This window comes from Salmo salar, chromosome 13 (genome assembly GCF_965601325.2).
Source record: "Salmo salar chromosome 13, fSalSal1, whole genome shotgun sequence".
In the NCBI taxonomy this organism is placed as follows: domain Eukaryota; kingdom Metazoa; phylum Chordata; class Actinopteri; order Salmoniformes; family Salmonidae; genus Salmo; species Salmo salar.
Genome location: NC_138303.1, coordinates 17,809,157 through 17,832,500, shown reverse-complemented (window position 1 = coordinate 17,832,500; position 23,344 = coordinate 17,809,157). Strand labels below are relative to the sequence as shown.

Sequence of the window (23,344 nt, the reverse complement as noted above, 5' to 3'; positions counted from 1 at the left end):
AAGAGAAACATCCCCCTCACCAGTTACTCTGCAGAAGAGAAACATCCCCCTCACCAGTTACTCTGCAGGAGGAGAGAAACATCCCCCTCACCAGTTACTCTGCAGGAGAGTAACATCCCCCTCACCAGTTACTCTGCAGGAGGAGAGAAACATCCCCCTCACCAGTTACTCTGCAGGAGAAGAGAAACATCCCCCTCACCAGTTACTCTGCAGGAGGAGAGAAACATCCCCCCTCACCAGTTACTCTGCAGGAGCGTAACATCCCCCTCACCAGTTACTCTGCAGGAGAAGAGAAACATCCCCCTCACCAGTTACTCTGCAGAAGAGAAACATCCCCCTCACCAGTTACTCTGCAGGAGGAGAGAAACATCCCCCTCACCAGTTACTCTGCAGGAGAGTAACATCCCCCTCACCAGTTACTCTGCAGGAGAAGAGAAACATCCCCCTCACCAGTTACTCTGCAGAAGAGAAACATCCCCCTCACCAGTTACTCTGCAGGAGAAGAGTAACATCCCCCTCACCAGTTACTCCGCAGGAGAAGAGTAACATTCCCCTCACCAGTTACTCTGCAGGAGGAGAGAAACATCCCCCTCACCAGTTACTCTGCAGGAGAAGAGAAACATCCCCCTCACCAGTTACTCTGCAGGAGAAGAGAAACATCCCCCTCACCAGTTACTCTGCATTAGATTCACATCCCCTCTACTTGCTGAGGCCAAGCATGCACCATTTCACTAACTCCAGGCAGTGTAGACTTCCTGTCACATTCACTGGCAGGCATAGATCCACAGTCCCCTGCTAGTCTAGGCAGGCATCTCTCCTCTCCTCCACCCCTTCAGTCCCTCTGTCTCTGAGTCAGACAGCCTGCCCTGAACAGTCCTGCTCTCTGGTTTGATCAGTTGTGGCCTAGTTCTGTGACTGAGGAGAAAAGAGGAGGACGTCGCATTCATCTGTGCGTCTCTAAACCAACTTTAGCCAGCGCTGCCTGCATCCCTACTATTGATGACATTATCAGCACCCCCCTGTCCCGTCCAACTAATCTAGGTAATTTCATGTCAGTCCTCCCAGAATTCCATTCTTGCACGGTGCTGCCAGCTCTGATGCGGAATGCTACATGCTTTCCATACCTGAACTCAAGTCAGGTCACTAACACAGTCCTCTCCTCAACCTGTGACTGTTGCTAGGGAAACCTGCAAAATACCATCAACTCCCAACACAGTCTATCTACATGTCTATATGGACACACTAATGCATGACTGCATGATGTATGTACTGGCCAGGATAGTATGGAACGTAAACTAATGAGAACTATTCTTCTGATTGAGCTGCAGGAGTACTCTGGTTCCATGTGGGCTACAGGGAAATGCAACCTGATCTCTAAAACACATTCAGCTTCCTCAGTGTGGAAAAGCTTCAGTTTCAGAACACAGTGGGGTTGGTGGTGTGTGTGTGTTTGGAAGTCACCTACACCATTCAGGGGACTTCCTCCTGAGGTTTTGGATTCAAGTGAAAACCGGGGAATCATTAAGAACACTACACCAACACAAAGCAAAGTACTGTCACAGCCAATGACAACACAGCAGCAGAATGTGACACAACAGCTAGACGTCCTTATACACCTGCGGCATGGGCCGTGACAGGGACTTTACAAACGTGTCTTGCATTCAGAGCACTGAGTGTACGTGTCTGTGTGTGCTTGTTTGTGTGATTGACCTTTTGTGTGTGTGTGTGTGTGTGTGTGTGTGTGTGTGTGTGTGTTGTGTGTGTGTGTGTGTGTGTGTGTGTGTGTGTGTGTGTGTGTGTTAGAATTGTCCTCCACTGCTCACTCCCCCATACACATAGAGATAAGAGAATAGACAATAAACAAAGCTTCAGTTTACGGGGCTTCCACTGCAGCCAGACATGTAAAGTAATGTTTAACTATCACCATGTCCCCATCTCTAATACACTAATGTTTAACTATCACCATGTCCCCATCTACAATACACTAATGTTTAACTATCACCATGTCCCCATCTCTAATACACTAATGTTTAACTATCACCATGTCCCCATCTACAATACACTAATGTTTAACTATCACCATGTCCCCATCTCTAATACACTAATGTTTAACTATCACCATGTCCCCATCTCTAATACACTAATGTTTAACTATCACCATGTCCCCATCTCTAATACACTAATGTTTAACTATCACCATGTCCCCATCTACAATACACTAATGTTTAACTATCACCATGTCCCCATCTACAATACACTAATGTTTAACTATCACCATGTCCCCATCTACAATACACTAATGTTTAACTATCACCATGTCCCCATCTACAATACACTAATGTTTAACTATCACCATGTCCCCATCTACAATACACTAATGTTTAACTATCACCATGTCCCCATCTACAATACACTAATGTTTAACTATCACCATGTCTCCATCTACAATACACTAATGTTTAACTATCACCATGTCCCCATCTCTAATACACTAATGTTTAACTATCACCATGTCCCCATCTCTAATACACTAATGTTTAACTATCACCATGTCCCCATCTCTAATACACTAATGTTTAACTATCACCATGTCCCCATCTCTAATACACTAATGTTTAACTATCACCATGTCCCCATCTCTAATACACTAATGTTTAACTATCACCATGTCCCCATCTCTAATACACTAATGTTTAACTATCACCATGTCCCCATCTCTAATACACTAATGTTTAACTATCACCATGTCCCCTTCTCTAATACACTAATGTTTAACTATCACCATGTCCCCATCTACAATACACTAATGTTTAACTATCACCATGTCCCCATCTCTAATACACTAATGTTTAACTATCACCATGTCCCCATCTCTAATACACTAATGTTTAACTATCACCATGTCCCCATCTCTAATACACTAATGTTTAACTATCACCATGTCTCCATCTACAATACACTAATGTTTAACTATCACCATGTCCCCATCTCTAATACACTAATGTTTAACTATCACCATGTCCCCATCTACAATACACTAATGTTTAACTATCACCATGTCCCTATCTACAATACACTAATGTTTAACTATCACCATGTCCCCATCTACAATACACTAATGTTTAACTATCACCATGTCTGCATCTACAATACACTAATGTTTAACTATCACCATGTCCCCATCTCTAATACACTAATGTTTAACTATCACCATGTCCCCATCTACAATACACTAATGTTTAACTATCACCATGTCCCCATCTACAATACACTAATGTTTAACTATCACCATGTCCCCATCTCTAATACACTAATGTTTAACTATCACCATGTCCCCATCTCTAATACACTAATGTTTAACTATCACCATGTCCCCATCTCTAATACACTAATGTTTAACTATCACCATGTCCCCATCTCTAATACACTAATGTTTAACTATCACCATGTCCCCATCTCTAATACACTAATGTTTAACTATCACCATGTCCCCATCTCTAATACACTAATGTTTAACTATCACCATGTCTCCCATCTACAATACACTAATGTTTAACTATCACCATGTCCCCATCTACAATACACTAATGTTTAACTATCACCATGTCCCCATCTCTAATACACTAATGTTTAACTATCACCATGTCTCCATCTCTAATACACTAATGTTTAACTATCACCATGTCTCCATCTACAATACACTAATGTTTAACTATCACCATGTCCCCATCTACAATACACTAATGTTTAACTATCACCATGTCCCCATCTACTAATACACTAATAGTTTAACTATCACCATGTCCCCATCTCTAATACACTAATGTTTAACTATCACCATGTCCCCATCTACAATACACTAATGTTTAACTATCACCATGTCCCCATCTCTAATACACTAATGTTTAACTATCACCATGTCCCCATCTACAATACACTAATGTTTAACTATCACCATGTCCCCATCTACAATACACTAATGTTTAACTATCACCATGTCCCCATCTACAATACACTAATGTTTAACTATCACCATGTCCCCATCTCTAATACACTAATGTTTAACTATCACCATGTCCCCATCTCTAATACACTAATGTTTAACTATCACCATGTCTCCATCTCTAATACACTAATGTTTAACTATCACCATGTCCCCATCTACAATACACTAATGTTTAACTATCACCATGTCCCCATCTACAATACACTAATGTTTAACTATCACCATGTCCCCATCTCTAATACACTAATGTTTAACTATCACCATGTCCCCATCTCTAATATAACTAATGTTTAACTATCACCATGTCCCCATCTACAATACACTAATGTTTAACTATCACCATGTCCCCATCTCTAATACACTAATGTTTAACTATCACCATGTCCCCATCTCTAATACACTAATGTTTAACTATCACCATGTCTCCATCTACAATACACTAATAGTTATAACTATCACCATGTCCCCATCTACAATACACTAATGTTTAACTATCACCATGTCCCCATCTACAATACACTAATGTTTAACTATCACCATGTCCCCATCTACAATACACTAATGTTTAACTATCACCATGTCCCCATCTACAATACACTAATGTTTAACTATCACCATGTCCCCATCTACAATACACTAATGTTTAACTATCACCATGTCCCCATCTACAATACACTAATGTTTAACTATCACCATGTCCCCATCTCTAATACACTAATGTTTAACTATCACCATGTCTCCATCTACAATACACTAATGTTTAACTATCACCATGTCCCCATCTCTAATACACTAATGTTTAACTATCACCATGTCCCCATCTACAATACACTAATGTTTAACTATCACCATGTCCCCATCTCTAATACACTAATGTTTAACTATCACCATGTCCCCATCTACAATACACTAATGTTTAACTATCACCATGTCTCCAGCACAGAGAGAGAGGAATGTGTAGACGGAAACTGTTCCCGTTTCACATGTTATGTTTACAACACCGCCCAACAGGCCATAGCTAACTGTTAACCTCTCTGGATGCTCCCTTGTGAGTTGATAAGCCCCACCTAAAACTCAGAACACTGGCACAAGCACATGCCTGGAGGGCTTAAAGCTGGACAGAATGGAGCCAGCCAACCAGCCAGCCAACCAGCCAACAAGCCAACCAGCCAGCCAACCAGCCAGCCAGCCAGCCAGCCAACCAGCCAGCCAGCCAGCCAGCCAACAAGCCAACCAATGCACCCACCCACCCACCTGCCGCACACGCAAAAACCCGCCCGCCCGCCCGCACGCGCGCACACACACACACACACACACACACACACACACACACACACACACACACACACACACACACACACACACACACACACACACACACACACACACACACAGTCAATCCCTCTAAGGTCTGATAAGGTAGTGATTGTTCTAATCTAAATCTGGCTGTTGTTTTGGCTCTGTGTGTCGTTTGTCCACCTCCTCAATCACTGGTTTATCCTAACAGTGTAAATATCCACCCACTCTGTCACCACCCTTTAGATATCACAGTACAATATTCATCTACACACCAAACACAATACTGTACCTACTGGCCTATTTACAGTTTTTTGCGATTGCTTACACACTAAAATTGTACTTTTCCCACAATTAGCAAAACCTTACACTCAAGGAGCAAAACACAAGGCTAGATTTGCACAACTGTAAGCACATTGTCAGCTTCACACTATATGCAAAACATTGCACACAGTGATTTGCAAAACACTAAACACACTTGTATACATCAGACACAGAAGTATATCATGATGTCACTTCCTTGCAATTCCAAAGCGCTGACTGTCAAATGACCACACCTATGAGCCAATCTGTTAAACACAGCCATCAGGTGCACAAACACATGATTGATAAATTGTAGACACACCAATCAGGTTTAAGCACTATAAAAATGCAGCAGGTAGGTTCACCTGCCTTCAACCAAAATGGAAGTAGTCAGAAGAAGAGTGAGGGTGAGAGGAGGAGTACACAAAGGAGGTAGAGGAAGAGGGAGAGGCCGAGCCAGAGGTTGAGGAAGACCTGAAGCAGGAGGAGAACGTGCACAAAGAAGAAGAGGACCAAACTTATCAAATGACATTCGTGTAACACTAGTGGACCATGTTGTGAACCACGGATTGACGCTGAGGGAGGCTGGACTGAGAGTTCAGCCAAATCTTAGCAGATATACAGTGGCATCTGTCATAAGGACTTTTCGACAGGAAAACAGGTAAAAGATCTATCTACAGTTACAGCAATCAGCCGCTTGTGATACCCCTTCCTGTGACATTGTACAGTAAGTTACATGTATTATTCTCTACATAGGATTGAGGGTCGGGAACGACAAGGAGGAAGGGGGCTCATATTCACGCAAGAACAAGAGAGATAATAAACATGGTTTTGGCCAATAATGCTATCAGGCTCAGAACTACAAGCCAACATTATCAGTGACCATGCCATTTTCAATAATGTCCATCAGGTCTCTCAGTCAACACTGGCACGCATCCTGAAAATACATCAGGTTCAAATGAAACAACTTTATCGAGTGCCTTTTGAGCGGAATTCAGAGAGGGTGAAACGGCTGCGGCATGAGTATGTGGAGTTTGTATTGTTCACTTTAGCACTGTGATGTTGCATACTGCACACATGACTTTTTTACATTGACTGTATACTAGACCTATCCTGAACTACACAATCTTGTCTTTCACTGTATTTCAGGGAGATGGATGCTGAGGAAATCCTGCATGAATTCATATATATTGATGAGGCAGGGTTCAACCTCACAAAAGCAAGAAGGAGAGGCAGAAATATCATTGGCCACAGGGCTATAATCAATGTCCCAGGGCAACGTGGAGGTAACATCACCCTTTGCGCTGCCATTTCACAGCATGGGGTTCTCCTCCGTCATGCCAAAATGGGCCCTTACAACACAGGTCACATTCTCACATTTTTGGACCGATTGCACCACATCGTCACAGCAGGTAATGAAATGCACCAGATGCAATACACTGTCATCTGGGACAATGTGTCATTCCACCGCTCTGCTTTGGTCCAGAACTGGTTTCAACACCATCCACAGTTGACAGTACTATACCTTCCACCATACTCTCCGTTTCTAAACCCTATGGAAGAGTTTTTCTCTGCATGGCGGTGGAAGGTTTACGATCTCCAGCCCCAGGCTCAGGTACCCCTCATTCAGGCCATGGAGGACGCCTGTGACCAAGTCGACGCCGCAGCTGTGCAAGGATGGATTCGACATTCAAGACGGTTCTTCCCACGTTGTCTTGCTAATGAGGATATTGCTTGTGATGTTGATGAAATTCTCTGGCCAGATCCAGCTAGGCGAAGAGATGATGTATAGTATGTTTACTGTAGTATTTTCTGTGCAATATTGTCCGTTTTTTTTCAGATTATTTTTTTATGGTTGTTATTTACTGTAATTGTAACCTGTACTGGATACAGTATTTTACGTTTGTCTGTTGCTGAGCTAAGTGTTATGCACACTACTGTAGCAGCATGAAAACTGGGACATGTTTTGTTGTGATTCTCCATGTTGACTGATTTGGGTATATGGAGAGAAATAAATTATATTTTCCTCAGTCTGCAGCATTGGTGTAGTGTTTGTATAGTTGCACTTTCTCTGTGTACTTCATTTACAGTACTCTAATCACTGACAATTAGACTTGCTAAAAGTGTTTTAGGTTAGCAACAGCAGTGTGTAACTGGTTGAAAAAGATGGAAGTCATATGAAATGTGTTTCGTATGGTAACAAAATATTGTTTTATGAAGTCGTGTATAGTTTTGACAAGTGTTCCATTTTGCAAATGATCTGAAGTGTTGCGCTACTTTGGTGTAGGGTTGTGCTAGTTGTGTGTAGTGTTTTGACAAACCGGACCCTGTTTTCAAAATTGTGCTTAAACAATTGAAAAAAACTGTAATACAATATCATATTATATACACAATCTCTGGTCATGCAGGCAGTCTTCACTGTGCAGACCTGTTTCTGCTTGGCCAGTGTCACAACAGACAGGGCGAGAAACACATTAACCATTACAGACACACACATGCACAAACACACAAACACTTTCTCAAACCTGATCCAAATACCTGTCATACAATGGTACCACACCTGAATGCATGGCTTTGTGGTTTTGTTTTATATATATGTGTGTGTGTGTGTGTGTGTGTGTGTGTAAGATTGTGCATATGTGTGTGACTGTGCACTCCTACATTGGCATTACAATAACATCAGGGACTTTGATGTCTTAACAGATTCAGGTCAAGGAGCTTTTACCCATCAGCCTTCAGGGAGTTGAATCAGTAGCTGGTGGATTCAACAAAGCAGCTCTCTTGGCCCTACTGTTCTCTATTGTAACTAATAATTTACCTCTAGCATTCATAAAGCCTGTGTCTATGTACGCTGATGATTTAACATTATACATGTCAGCTAGCACAGCTAGTGAAATCACTTCAACCCTAAACGAAGAGTTGCAGTCCGTTTTGCAATGGGTGGCTAGTAATAAACTAGAGTAGAGATTGTGTCACGCCCTGACCTTAGAGATCCTTTAAATTCTCTATTTGTAGGTCAGGGTGTGACCAGGGTGGGAAATCTGTTTATATTTCTTTGTTGGCCGAGTATGGTTCCCAATCAGAGGCAGCTGTCTATCGTTGTCTCTGATTGGGGATCAAACTTAGGCAGCCCTTTTTCCCAACTTCAGTTGTGGGATCTTGTCTTTTGTGTTGCATGTGTTTTCACTCCTAGCTTTACGTTCGTTGTATTGTTTTTTGGTGGTACATTTAAAATGTAAGAAAATGTATGCCTACCACGCTGCACCTTGGTCTTCATTGAACGATGGACGTGACAGATTGATTGCATTAATTCTTACTTTTTAAAACTATATTATTGTGTTAAAAATTCCACATTGTCTGAATAATAAACTCACATAATATGACAGGCATACTTACCCCACCAGACATGCCACCAGGGGTCTCTTCACAGTACCTAAATCCAAAACGAATTCAAGGCAAAGCACAGAATTACAGGGCCTTCGTAAACTTTTCAGACCCATTTATTTTTTCCACATTTTGTTATGATACAGCCTTATTCTAAAATGGATTATAATTTTTAAAAAGTCCTCAGCAATCAACACACAATACCCCATCATGTGAAAACAGGCTTTTAGACATTTTTGCAAATGTATTAAAAATAAAAAACAGAAATACCATATTTACATAAGTATTCAGACCCTTTGCTATGAAACTTGAAACTGAGCTCAGGTGCATCCTGTTCCCATTGATCATCCTTAAGATGTTTATATAACTTGATTGGAGTCCACCTGAGGTAAATTCAATTGATTGGACATGATTTGGAAAGGCACACAGTCTATATAAGATCCCACAGTTGATGTGAGCAAAAACCAAGCCATGAGGTCAAAGGAATTGTCCATAGAGCTCAGAGACAGAATTGTGTAGAGGCACAGATCTGGGGAAGGGAACCAAAACATTTCAGCAGCATTGAAGGTCCCCAAGAACACAGTGGCCTCCATTCTTAAATGGAAGAAGTTAGGAACCACCAAGACTCTTCCTAGAGCCGGCCACCCGCCCAAACTGAGCAATTGGGGGAGAAGGGCCTTGGTCAGGGAGGTGACCAAGAAGCCGATGGTCACTCTGACAGAAATCTAGAGTTCCTCTGTGGAGATGGGAGAACATTCCAGAAGGACAACCCTTCTCTGCAGCACTCCACCAATCAGGCCTTTATGATAGAGTGGCCAGACGGAAGCCACTCCTCAGTAAAAGGCACATGACTGCCCGCTTGGAGTTTGCGAAAAGACACCTAAAGTTTCTCAGACCATGAAAAACTAGATTCTCTGGTCTGATGAAACCAAGATTGAACTCTTTAGCCTGAATGCCAAGAGTCACGTCTGGAGGAAACCTGGCACAATCCCTACGGTGAAGCATGGTGGTGGCAGCGTCATGCTGTGGGGATGTTTTTCAGCGGCTTGGACTGGGAGACTAGTCGGGATCGAGGCAAAGATGAACAGAGCAAAGTACAGAGAGATCCTTGATGAAAACCTGCTCCAGAGCGCTCAGGTCCTCAGACTGGTTCATCTTCCAACAGGACAACGACCCTAAGCACACAGCCAAGAAAACACAGGAGTGGCTTCGGGCCAAGTCTCTGAATGTCCTTGAGTGGCCCACCTAGAGCCCAGACTTGAAACTGATCAAACGCTCCCCATCCAACCTGACAGAGCTTGAGAGGACCTGCAGAGAAGAATGGGAGAAACTCCTCAAATACCGGTGTGCCAAGCTTGTAGCGTCATACCCAAGAAGACTCAAGGCTGTAATCTTTGCCAAGGGTGCTTCAACAAATTACTGAGTAAGGGTCTGAATACTTATGTAAATGTGGTATTTCAGTTTTTAATTTTTAACACATTTGCAAAAATGTCTAAAACCTGTTTTTACTTTGTCATTATGGGGTATTGTGAGTAGATTGATAAGGAAAAATAAAAATGTAATTTTATCAATTTTAGAATAAGGCTGTAACGTAACAACATTTGTCTTCCCTGTGGCTCAGTTGGTAGAGCGTGGTGTTTGCAACGCCAGCATGGTGTGTGCAACGCCAGGGCTGTGGGTTTGATTCCCACGGGGGGCCAGTACAAAAAATATATATATCAAAAAATAAAAATAAATCCATGAAATGTATGTATTCACTACTGTAAGTCGCTCTGGATAAGAGCGTCTGCTAAATGACTAAAATTGATTTTTTTTTTTTAAAGTGAAGGGGTCTGAATACTTTCCATTTAAAATTACTCAAGCAAACAGCCAAATTAGCTTTCAAAAAACAATGAAACGACCCCTGCCAACACAACGCCTCTCCCGTACCTGACCTAGTTAACTTAGTTAAGGCATATGCATATGTAGTAATATATGTGTGTAAGTCTGTAATGTTCATGTTTTCAATTCAATTGTAAAGTATTTTTTGTCTGTAATGAGTTTTTCGTTATATTTCGGACCCCAGTAAGACTAGCTGTCACCAATGGTGTCGGCTAATGAGAATCCCAATAAAATCTATATCTAAATCATGTAGTCATGGAAGTTGGATAAGGCTTTGGACATAGTGGATGTTCTTTTGCAAGGATGGGCAGTGCTGGTACTGATGGCCACTACGTGCACAGAATTACATTCCAGCCCATCACTAACACACCCGATTCAGCTGATCAACTTATCATGGTCATCAATTCAGCTGATCAACTTATCATGGTCATCAATTCAGCTGATCATCTTATCATGGTCATCAATTCATCTGATCAGCTTATCATGGTCATCAATTCAGCTGATCATCTTATCATGGTCATCAATTCAGCTGATCAACTTATCATGGTCATCAATTCATCTGATCAGCTAATCATGGTCATCAATTCAGCTGATCAACTTATCATGGTCATCAATTCATCTGATCAGCTAATCATGGTCATCAATTCAGCTGATCAACTTATCATGGTCATCAATTCAGCTGATCAACTTATCATGGTCATCAATTCAGCTGGACATGGTCATCAATTCAGCTGATCAACTTATCATGGTCATCAATTCATCTGATCAGCTAATCATGGTCATCAATTTAGATGACTGATTAGGTCAATGCAATGTTAATGCCTGGTTGAACCAGATTTCCCACCTGCTGTCTGTTTGAAGGCGTTCTCTATTAGGTCATAGTTTTGATGTTGTGTTATGAACTTCCTAATAAAACCGCCCATATTAGAAAAGAAACATACAGCATGTAATCTTATCAGAACATTACAGACTGGTCTAGTTCTCATTGTTTACGAGGCCTGTGAAGAATGTCAGAGGGTAAATATAGATGCTGTGTTTTAGGACTACAGGAAATTACATCAGCTGAGAAACAAAAGTGAACTTGGTGGGTGTGGAGAGTATGGTGGGTTGGAAACCACAACATTTAGAACAATACACAACCCAGCTTAATGGCCAAAGCAGTGGTCCAGAACGACAAACAGTGGATCCTTCATCCTTCCAGTATGTGGCCTGCATGTCACAGTCACTACACAGGGAGAGCAAGACACAGTGTCTCTCCCCACTGCAGCTGGATTCTAATCACTCTAGACCAGGGGTGTCAAACTTCTTCCATGGAGGGCCTATTGTCTGCTGTTTTATATATTTAAATGAATACCTAGACAACCAGTTGAGGGGAGTTCCTTACTAACCTGTGACCTTAATTCATCAATCAAGTACAGGGGAGGAGCAAAAACACGCAGACACTCTGCCTTCCGTGGAATGAGTTTAACACGCTTTTTTGGCATGGGAAACATATGTTTACATAAACAATGCAGTAAATAAGGTTCACATGTTCCCGGAACATCATTCTGTTTCACTTTCTGTTCGGATCACAGTCACTGTCAAGGGTGTAGGAGCCGGGAAGTTTAGGTAAAAAGTGTATGAATGTGAATAAACAACATTTGTGAATAAACATATTGTAATTTTTTTTTAACCAAATATTTTCATTGCGATTTGACTTGCAATATGTATAAAACCACTTGGGTGAACTGTTGGAATTATAGAAATAGAAGGATTTATATTCAGAGGCAAAGTGGAAAGCAGCATTGTTCTTGTTTGTGACAATCTGTTGACTGCATTTTACCTAACAGAACAGTATGCAGACTCAAAGTGAATGGATCTGCGCTGTTTGAGTGACGGGGTGGGGATGTGGGAAGCATTCGCAAGAGGAGAAAAAACTGAGTATAACTATAAAAGTGGATGTTATATGAGGCTGAGTGGCATTTCAAAATATTGCGATAAAGATCTCTTGCGATATGGATATTAGACATGTCAATGTTGCAATTTTTGAAAAATCAGAATTCGATTAATTTTGCAGCCCTATTTATCTGTGCAAGGTTTTATCTAACTAGTTAACGCTAGGTAGTTCTGGTTGTGTGAAAAACTGATAGCGAATGTTTTGAAGCCAAGAATATTTGCTAGCTACAGAATGACTTGCACAATCACTGTCTTAGTCTTCATCGTAGGGTCAGCAAGTTAACAACGGATGTGCAACCAGTCATGAAGAGAAAGAAAGAGGACATGAGTTTTTTTTCAAAGGAGCATAATGGCAAACTAGCTGGCAAATTTCAGTGCTTTCAACTTAGATGACTCATGAAGTTGTGCTCCATGTGTTACGACTTTGTTTGGTGCTATCATGATCATGGCAGGATAGTGACAGACATGAACAGACAGAGGGGCAGAGAGGGAGAGAGAGAGGGAGAGAGAGAGGCCACAAACCAACAGGTAAGATAGTGAGAAGTGCCTCTCCAAGCTCATAGAGTTCAAAGACTGATGATCTGTCATAGTTTGAATCAATCTGAATGATCATATATGATCTCTGATGAAATGATAACAGCTTAGGTCTAGACTGATGATCTGTCATGTGAATCAATCTGAATGATCATATATGATCTCTGATGAAATGATAACAGCTTAAGTCTAGAGGGTGTGTTGCATGTGTTAATTTCTAGCAGGAGAGAGCCATGATGATATTTTATTTTTGATAATTGTGTAGAGAGGAGATTGATTAATTTCAGTTTTACCTTTCATGCCTACTACCTTTATAAAGAAATATTAAAACTGTTTTGAACTGTGTATGTTGCTGGTTATTATTACATAACAATGACTAAAGTTGAAGATATGTACAGCAGCAGTAGTAACAACATAGGTGAAGTGAGAAAAATACTATTAAATTAATCATACAGTAGCAGAGAAAGAGGACAAAATGGTAGTTTAATTGAATATATCCACAATTACAGTCACACTGGTTTCAGTACAGTATGAATGGCCATGGCTCTAAGACTGATTAGACTGTACCAGAGCAAGTGCACTTCTGTAAGGACTTCCTTAGCCTTGTAAATTTGCCCATATGTAAGTTAAGAGTTGTCTGTATCCTTTTCTCAAGCATTTAAAACCTTTACAAAAATAAATCCAGGGGCATGCTCCTGGATCCCCCCCCCCCCCCGAAGCAAAATGTGTCCCCGCCCCCCAATGTCAGAGTCGCTCCTACGCCCCTGGTCACTGTCTCCATCTCTCTATGAGTTCAGTCTGTTAGAAGGACAGTACATTCACTTAGGAGACACACCTTGACATAGACAAATGACAGGTGGAGATAACATACAGGAGCAGGAATGTAGCTGTACCTGATACGTTATATTCATAGGAAGGTCCCCTCTAGTGGTATTCACTCAACACCATGAAAACATAGTGAGATAGAAAACAAATACCATTGGCTATTTCACAATCACCTGAAGATATATTGGATTCATTTTAGAATTAAATTAAAACAATATAACATCACATCAAAGTCGTCTGTGTCATGAGGTTACCTTGATGTCTTTGACCCCACTATCTGTGTTTGTTAGAGTAGGAGTATGTTAAGCTGATTTCTCTGGGCCATGAAAGTGTTAACAATAATACAGAGAGTGAATCGGGTTGTCCCCAGCAACGCACAGGCATCCCAAGAGCTCTTGAAAGAGAAAACATTCAATAGTGGTGAAGAGATGAAAGAGAGAGAGAAAGAAGGAGATAGGAGACCTGGCTCTCAAGAGGAGACAGGCTATGTTCCCACTGTCCACAAAATGAGGTGGAAACTGAGCTGCACTTCCTAACTTCCTGCCAAATGTATGACCATATTAGAGACACATATTTCCCTCAGATTACACAGACCCACAAAGAATTAGAAAACAAACCCAATTTTGATAAACTCCCATATCTACTGGGTGAAATACCACAGTGTGCCATCACAGCAGCAAGATTTGTGACCTGTTGCCACAAGAAAAGGTCAACCAGTGAAGAACAATCACCATTGTAAATACAACCCATATTCATGTTTATTTATTTTCCCTTTTGTACTTTAACTATTCGCACAACGTTACAACACTGTATATATTTATATTTATACACGTATAAAGACATAATGTGACATTTGAAGTGTCTCTATTCCTTTGGAACAATTGTTAGTGTAATGTTGACTGTTAATTGTATTATTTCACTTTTGTTTATTATCCATTTCACTTGCTTTGGCAATGTAAACATATGTTTCCCATACCAATAAAGCCCCTTAAATTGAATTGAGAGAGAGAGACAGAGCGAGAGAGAGCGAGAAAGAGAAAAATAGAAAAACAGAGACAGAGAGAAAGAGTGATTGAGAGATATTGTACATTGCAAGGATATATTTAGAGAGCTAGAGCCAGAGAGATATAGCCCCAGCCAAGTCAGACCACAGCCAGAGAGCAGGCCTAGGCACTCCACTCATGCCCAGACATGGAGCTGGACACTGGGCAGAGAAGGCTGGCATCTCCCTCTGGTATCTCAGCCTCCCAGACACAGAGCAGCCATACACAGAGCAGACAGGCCTAACATGGTCAAGTCAATGGAAGGACCTTTAGTAGCAACAATGGCAAGGGGACACAAGTGATTGGGCTTACAGCACTGGATGTCCTCTTACTGTAAACACACAGAGCTCACACCGCCACAGGGGACCTCTAAATGGAAGTGTGTGTGTGTGTGTGTGTGTGTGTGTGTGTGTGTGTGTGTGTGTGTGTGTGTGTGTGTGTGTGTGTGTGTGTGTGTGTGTGTGTGTGTGTGTGTGTGTGTGTGTGTGTGTGTGTGTGTGTATGCGCCACACGCATGTGTGTTTATCTGTGTCTGGGTGGAAGGGGGTCTGTTGAGGGCAAGAGATCAGAGATCTGAAGAGACTCCCCATGAGTACATCTGTATGACCAGGCCAAGAGAAGAGAGGGAGAGACAGAGACTGAGACAGAGAAAGAGGGTGTTTGAATGTGTTTTGGGATTAGAACTAACTCTGCATGGTCAGATCTGGACGACTGCCACAGATCCATCTCAGTCTGGCATCGTCCGAGAGTCTCTCTCTCTCTCTCTTTCTCTCTTTCTCTCGCTCTCTCTCGCTCTCTTTCGCTCTCTCTCTCTCTCTCTCTCTCTCGCTCTCTCTCTCTTTCACTCTCTCTCTCTCGCTCTCTCTCGCTCGCTCTCTCTCGCTCTCTCTCTCTCTCTCTCTCTCTCTTTCACTCTCTCTCGCTCTCTCTCTCTCTCTCTCTCTCTCTCTCTCTCTCTCTCATAGGGCGTGGCCTGCGCCTGAACACAGCTCTCTCAGAACAATCCAGATTAAATACATTTAAAAAAAAAAAACAGACAAAGAGTTACAAGCTTATTATTAATTCAGCCCAGGGCCTCAGCTACACCCCACGCAGTACTATTATGGTGTAAAGTCCATCCTTGTGCTCTAGCGAGTTACTAGTAGAGGAAGTAGTGACTAACACTGCACTGGGAGCTAACACCACTCCCTTTCTTCTACAACTCCTATCTGAGTCCTCTGTAGCTCAGTTGGTAGAGCATGGCACTTGTGGGTTCGATTCACGGGACCACCCGTACGTAAAATGTATGCACGCGTGACTGTAAGTCGCTTTGGATAAAAGCATCTGCTAAATGGCATGTTATGTTATGTGAGTTTAAGTGTGTGTATGCGATGTGGCCAGCGGCAGGGTTCTGGATGGGTGAGGGACATCAGCTAGGCTTGATGACTAACAGACACCCATGGATTTGTGAACATATTGACACAGTCACAGGTGCGGAAACAATAGTGGTTTATCGAGCTATTGGATTCTACATGGGGTGTGAATCTGAGTCAGTAGCCAAGAATAGCCTTTTTCTCATAAGGAAATCAAGCGGGAATAATATAGGCCTACACCACAGACAAACAGAGTGAATCAGCGACTACAGACACGTTTCGGGAGCCGAGCCACAATGGCATCTCTCTGTGGGAATAACATGCGCTGCCATTGTCTTTACAATTAGAGGTCTGTTTCCTAGCTTTCCTGTTGTTTCCCGAAGAGCTGGGTTAACAATCACATTTCTACCCCTTACTGGAAATGAGTTATATAACTCATCTTCTGAACAGTTTACAAGAAGCTAGTAGTCCCGTAAAGTGTAGTGTATTATGAGAAACAGAAGAGTACTCAGACATGGACACCCTGGGCTTTGGAAGAACAAGGTTCAGAGCATTGGGGTGTAAGTGTGTAGGGTGTTAGTGTGTACTATTGTATATTGTGTATATTCACTCTAATGGTCTGTGTAGGATGTTAGTGTGCGGTGTCATTTTGAGGGTGTGTATGACCGTGTCGGGTAGGGTGTAGAGTGTTATTGTGTAGTGTGTACTCACCCTGAAGGTGTGACCATGTCCTTTGAGTGTGTATTATGTAGGGTGTGAGTGTTTAAGATGTTAGTTTGTAGTGTGTTAGTGTGTAGGGTGTTAGTGATTAGGATGTTAGTGTGTAGGGTGTTAGTGATTAGGATGTTAGTGTGTAGGGTGTTAGTGTGTAGGGTGTTAGTGTGTAGGGTGTACTCACCCTGAGGGTGTGTATGACTGTGTCCTGTGCCTCCAGTTCTCCCTCCAGGATGCTGAGGAGCTTCAGGAGCTCCGGCCTGCTCAGAGTCTCCATATTCATCATCACCCCCTAAACACACACACACACACACACACACACACACACACACACACACACACACACACACACACACACACACACACACACACACACACACACACACACACACACACACACACACACACACACACACACACACACACACACAGAGAGAGAGAGAAGAGGGGGATAGATGGATTATTGTCAGAGTTTAGAGATTGGAGAAAGGCAGGATTACTAACATCTGTCTGTAAGGGCATAAAATGTCACGATACTATCAGAGCAATAAAAACCACTCTAGTTCTGTTTGAATGGCATTTTTAGCTTTTTAAATTCTTAGCTCCCGTTCTGAAAAGGGGATAGTGTTAGAGACGCGCACACACACACACACACACACACACACACACACACACACACACACACACACACACACACACACACACACACACACACACACACACACACACACACACACACACACACACACACACAGTCATGTAGGGTGACAGCGGAGGCAGAGGTCCCTCTGTGGGCTGGCAGGGTTGTGCTCTGGGTTATAAACAGGAAATCATTAGCATTGCTTCATGTTAAGTCACTGAGTCTGACTGAGAGAGATGCTATTTGGCCCTAAACAGAGAGTACACAGTGGCAGAATACCTGACCACTGTGACTGAACCAAACTTAAAGTAAGCTTTGACTATGTACAGACTCAGTGAGCATAACCTTGCTATTGAGAAAGGTTGGCGTAGGCAGACCTGGCTCTCAAGAGAAGACAGGCTATGTGCGCACTGCCCACAAAATGAGGTGGAAACTGAGCTGCACTTCCTAACCTCCTGCCCAATGTATGACCATATTAGAGACACATATTTCCCTCAGATTACACAGATCCACAAAGAATTCGAAAACAAACCTGATTTTGATAAACTCCCATATCTACTGGGTGAATTACAACAGTGTGCCATCACAGCAGCAAGATTTGTGACCTGTTGCCACAACAAAAGTTCAACCAGTGAAGAACAAACACCATTGTAAATACAACCCATATTTATGTTTATTTATTTTCCCTTTTGTACTTTAACCATTTGTACATCGTTACAACACTGTATATAGACATAATATGACATTTGTAATGTCTTTATTCTTTTGGGACTTCTGTGAGTGTAATGTTTACTGTTCATTTTATTGTTTATTTCACTTTTGTATATTATCTACCTCACTTGCTTTGGCATTGTTAACATATGTTTCCCATGCCAATAAAGCCTCTTGAATTGAATTGAGAGAGAGAGAGAGAGAGAGAGAGAGAGAGAGAGAGAGAGAGAGAGAGTCTATTTTTTGAGGAACTTTTGTAAGTGTAATGTTTACTGTACATTTTTTATTGTTTATTTCACTTTTGTTTATTATCTATTTAACTTGCTTTGGCAATGTAAACATATGTTTCCCATGCCAATAAAGCCCCTTAAATTGAAATTAAATTGAAATTGAGAGAGCGAGAGAGAGAGAGGAGAGAGAGAGAGAGAGAGAGAGAGGGAGAGAGAGAGAGAGAGAGAGAGAGAGAGAGAGAGAGAGAGAGAGAGAGAGAGAGAGAGAGAGAGAGAGAGAGAGAGAGAGAGGTTTGGTTGTGTTCTCTAACTGTCCATTCAGACCCCGAGACCGGCTGTGTCTGTTTGTTGACACGGTCAGGAGGAGGAAGAGAAGACTACAGCTCAAAGAGATCTGACAGACAGGAGAGGCCCAGTACTTCTGTTGGACCAGTGGGGGCCACAGCCAGCCAGGGACAACATACACACTCCCACTACCAGAACCAAAACGGACCAACAACAGTACAATGAGTGTCTCTCTCTCTCTCTTTCAATTCAATTTCAATTTCAATTTAAGGGCTTTATTGGCATGGGAAACATTGCCAAAGCAAGTGAAGTAGATAATAAACAAAGGTGAAATAAAGAATAAAAATTAACAGTAAACATTACACTCACAGAAGTTCCAAAAGAATAAAGACACCTCAAATGCCATATTATGTATATATTCTCTCTCTTTCTCTCTCCCTTTGTGATTTCTCCTCTTCCTTTTACTCAGCATGTCCCAGGCAGGTCTCCCTCTCTGTGATGTGTCACAGACCACAGTCTTGGCTGCCATGGGAACTACGTGGACAAAGACCACAGACAATTCCTGTCCTACGACTATTGCTTTCCTCTCTCTCTCTCTCTCTCTCTCTCTCTCTCTCTCTCTCTCTCTCTCTCTCTCCTCTCTCTCTCTCTCTCTCTCCCTCTCTCTCTCTGTCTCTCTCTCTCTGTCTCTCTGTCTTGCTCTCTCTGTCTCTCTCTCTGTCTCTCTCTGTCTCTCTCTGTCTCTCTCTGTCTCTCTCTTTCTCTGTCTCTCTCTTTCTCTGTCTCTCTCTTTCTCTGTCTCTCTCTCTGTCTCTCTCTCTCTCTTTCTCTCTCTCTCTGTCTCCTTCTCTCTCTCTCTGTCTCCTCTGTCTCTGTCTCTCTCTCTGTCTCTCTCTTTCTCTGTCTCTCTCTTTCTCTGTCTCTCTCTCTCTGTCTCTCTCTCTCTCTGTCTCTCTCTGTCTCTCGCTCTCTCTTTGTCTCTCTCTCTCTCTTTGTCTCTCTCTCTCTGTCTCTCTCTCTCTGTCTCTCTCTCTTTGTCTCTCTCTCTCTGTCTTTGTCTCTCTCTCTCTCTGTCTCTCTCTCCATGTTTGTTTCTACTAACTACAGCATCCACTGTAGATGAAGATTTGTCTGTGTCTGTATCATTGCCTTATCTCCTATAAGTAAACACCACCCCTTGACAAAGCCTTGTGTTTGCCTGAGTAGCCTAGCCTAGCCTATGTTTACATGTATTGCATCACTGCTCCAGAACATGTTCTCCTTCACACAGACCTCAATGCATTATGTGGTTGACCTCTCACTCACAACCAAATAACTGAGTGTTAATGGGTGCGGTTGGTTTACTACTCCAACACTACTCCAACACGCACACACACCAGTGCACCCAAACACAAACTGTAGTTAACTGTTAATAACACTGTGTGGTTGAACTGTTGGCTTATTGAGCATAAACTCTCCTTTAATGAGTAGATGAGATATCTGACTTCACTCTGATATCTCAACAGCCAGTATGTGTGTGTGTGTGTGTGTGTGTGTGTGTGTGTGTGTGTGTGTGTGTGTGTGTGTGTGTGTGTGTGTGTGTGTGTGTGTGTGTGTGTGTGTGTGTGTGTGTGTGTGTGTGTGTGTGTGTGTGTGTGTCTCGTGGCACGTTGACGACCTGGGTTCAAAACCAGCAACCTATCACACCCTATCCTCATTCTGGGCTTGCTGTGTGTTAGACTGACATGCGCAAGGTTTGAGTCCTATTTAGGTATAAAAAAAAAAATCCCTACATTTGCTACAAAAGCGGATTTAAAGCACAGTGAGAATCAGCCCAGAGGAAGACAGCTCAGTGTGACACCAGCTAAATCAACACAGATCCACTGGTCCATCTCCTGCAGTCCTGTCTCCTGGACCCATTGTCTCAAATGAAGCACAATCCTTCTGTAATAGTTAACAGTGTTTATTGTACAGTTGTGTGACAGCGCCATGGTGACTTCTAGCTAACTCCTTCAGAGGAAAAACACTCTCTGGTCATGCTAGCCGTTGTTGTACACTCTCTGGTTGTTGTACTGTAGGTGGACAAAAACCAAAAGATGAGTTCATTATTGTCAGGTGGGATAACACTTATTCCACCTGACAGTCTCTCTGTTTAGACTAGTTATTCTGTATTGGAGAGACAAGGTGAGGTAGGCTTACCTGTTTTGTAGTCTATTTAAAGAGTGTCTAGGGTTCCTATTAGGCTAATGCGCATTCACAATTCTAGGCTACTAGATGATCAACAAATCAGGGTTGTACTCAGTGGCTATATATGTAGAACATTACAGATAGAAACGCAATTCATAGAGCAGATACAATCTTATTCTACCATCTGGAAGGCCTGAATATTACAATTCTCGTTTAGATATCGACCAAGCTAGTGGTTACAAAGTTTCCCTTCCTATTATTCCAGCGGGATACTTGGCAGGACAGTCCTGTACTGTAGCCAGCCAGCCAGCCAGCCAGCTACGTTCACTTGCTCAAATCACGCACACACAATTAAAGATCATGAAAGAAGCTGCGATCATATGGTAATATTAGTGTCCTACATTCACATACCTTCATGCGTTGAGTCCTGACTTCATGAATTTTACAACAACATACAAACTTAAACGTTAAAATAAAAATGAATAGTAGAACCCGAGTATCCGAGCGCTTATCCCAGTGGCGAATAATACAACAGTCTCTGACAAGACAGACAGCCTATCGATGGGGCGTCTTTCAAAATTCTGACCAATAGTAGACTGGCTTAGCAGAGGTGGGCAGGGACAGGGGCGAGCTCGCAGCGCCGGGATAAAACTCTTTGTCTGGGTGTGTTGGGTGAAGTTGCGCCTAGACGCTGATCTAAAATCGGATTTTCGTTCTTCCTCCAATGGCTCAGCGTAGGATTTAGGCAGGTTGAACTGGTCCGAGATCTATTCACACTGGCGGCTTCTAGGCTTGTCACATAGCGTACCAGCGCTCTCTGTTTAGGCTAGGATATCAAGTCAATTCAAATCAAAGGGGCTTTATTGGCTTGGAAAGCAAGTGAAAAAACTAAAACAAAACAAAGACAAAAACCAGCAAAGCGAATTAAACTAAACAAAGACAAAAATAATCAGATATTAACATGTAGCAATTTTTGCGAACTGCGACAGCATAACACCGTGGTCTCACAGCCGGCAGGCAGAATAACTACTGTGCCAGTAAGGGTTAACTCTATCGGAGGGATCGAAACAGGTCTACTCACAAAAAAAATGTTTCAAGAGAATAACAATGTTGAAAATATGAAATTATTAGTGGTTAAAAATGATGTACAGTGTTGTGATCTTGTGCAAATAGTAGAATGTTGATGGTTCTGATCCACTGGTGAACGTTTCTTGCTGCTGTGATTGTAATCATTTCACCTAACAGATACAGGAGTTTGTTAAAATTGTATTTGTGTTTGAACCTGTACCCCCTGTATATAGCCTCATTGTTGTTGTTTTATTGTTACTCTTTAATTTTAACTCCTATTTTTCTTAAAACTGCATTGTTGATTAAGGGCTTGTAAGTAAGCATATCATGGTAAGGTCTACACCTATTTTATTTGGCGCATGTGACCATTTTTTAAATATTTTTATTATTCTTGGTGGGAAATATGTGCCTTTTATGGTCATACATTTGGCAGGAGGTTAGAAAGTGCAGCTCAGTTTCCACCTCATTTTGTGGGCAGTGGGCCCATTGCCTGTCTTCTCTTGAGAGCCAGCTCTGCCTATGGCGCCTCTTAATAGAAAGGCTATGCTCACTGAGGCTGTATCAATCAAATGTATTTATAAAGCCCTTCTTACATCAGCTGATGTCACAAAGTGCTGTACAGAAACCCAGCCTAAAACCCCAAACAGCAAGCAACAGTAAAGCTTTTATCAGTTCTGGGTCAGTTACAGTGGTCAGGTATTCTGCCACTGTGTACTTCTCTTTTTAGGGACAAATAGCATTCTAGTTTGCTCAGTTTTTTGTTGATTCTTTCCAATGTGTCAAGTAGTTCTTTTTTCGTTTTCTCATAACTTGGTTGGGTGTAATTGTGTTGCTGTCCTGGGGCTCTGTTTGTGTTTGTCAACAGAACCCCAGAACCAGCTGGCTGACGCTTTGATCACACCGGCAGTACATTTGCGTTTTGGTACACCAGAAGTAATGTACATGCATTTCCAGTGGAACGCTGCGTTCGC

The 23,344-nt window shown here is 42.1% G+C and overlaps 1 protein-coding gene across 2 annotated transcripts in view; it reads right to left on the bottom strand.

Annotated features, from left to right (window-relative positions):
• The window catches only part of LOC106566521 (CTTNBP2 N-terminal-like protein), a 44,119-nt gene extending 22,260 nt beyond the window's left edge, over positions 1-21,859 (bottom strand). The window contains exons 1-2 of one of the 2 annotated variants that reach the window (XM_014134619.3): positions 21,717-21,859; positions 17,458-17,565 (exon numbers count right to left, since the gene is read on the bottom strand). In XM_014134619.3, the coding sequence (XP_013990094.3) occupies positions 17,458-17,565; positions 21,717-21,722 (114 nt within the window). In that variant the 5' untranslated portion in view covers positions 21,723-21,859. Of the gene's footprint in view, positions 1-17,457; positions 17,566-21,706 lie in introns of both variants that reach the window. The other variant, XM_082959863.1, reaches the window with a different exon arrangement.
• Positions 21,860-23,344: the final 1,485 nt, after the last annotated feature.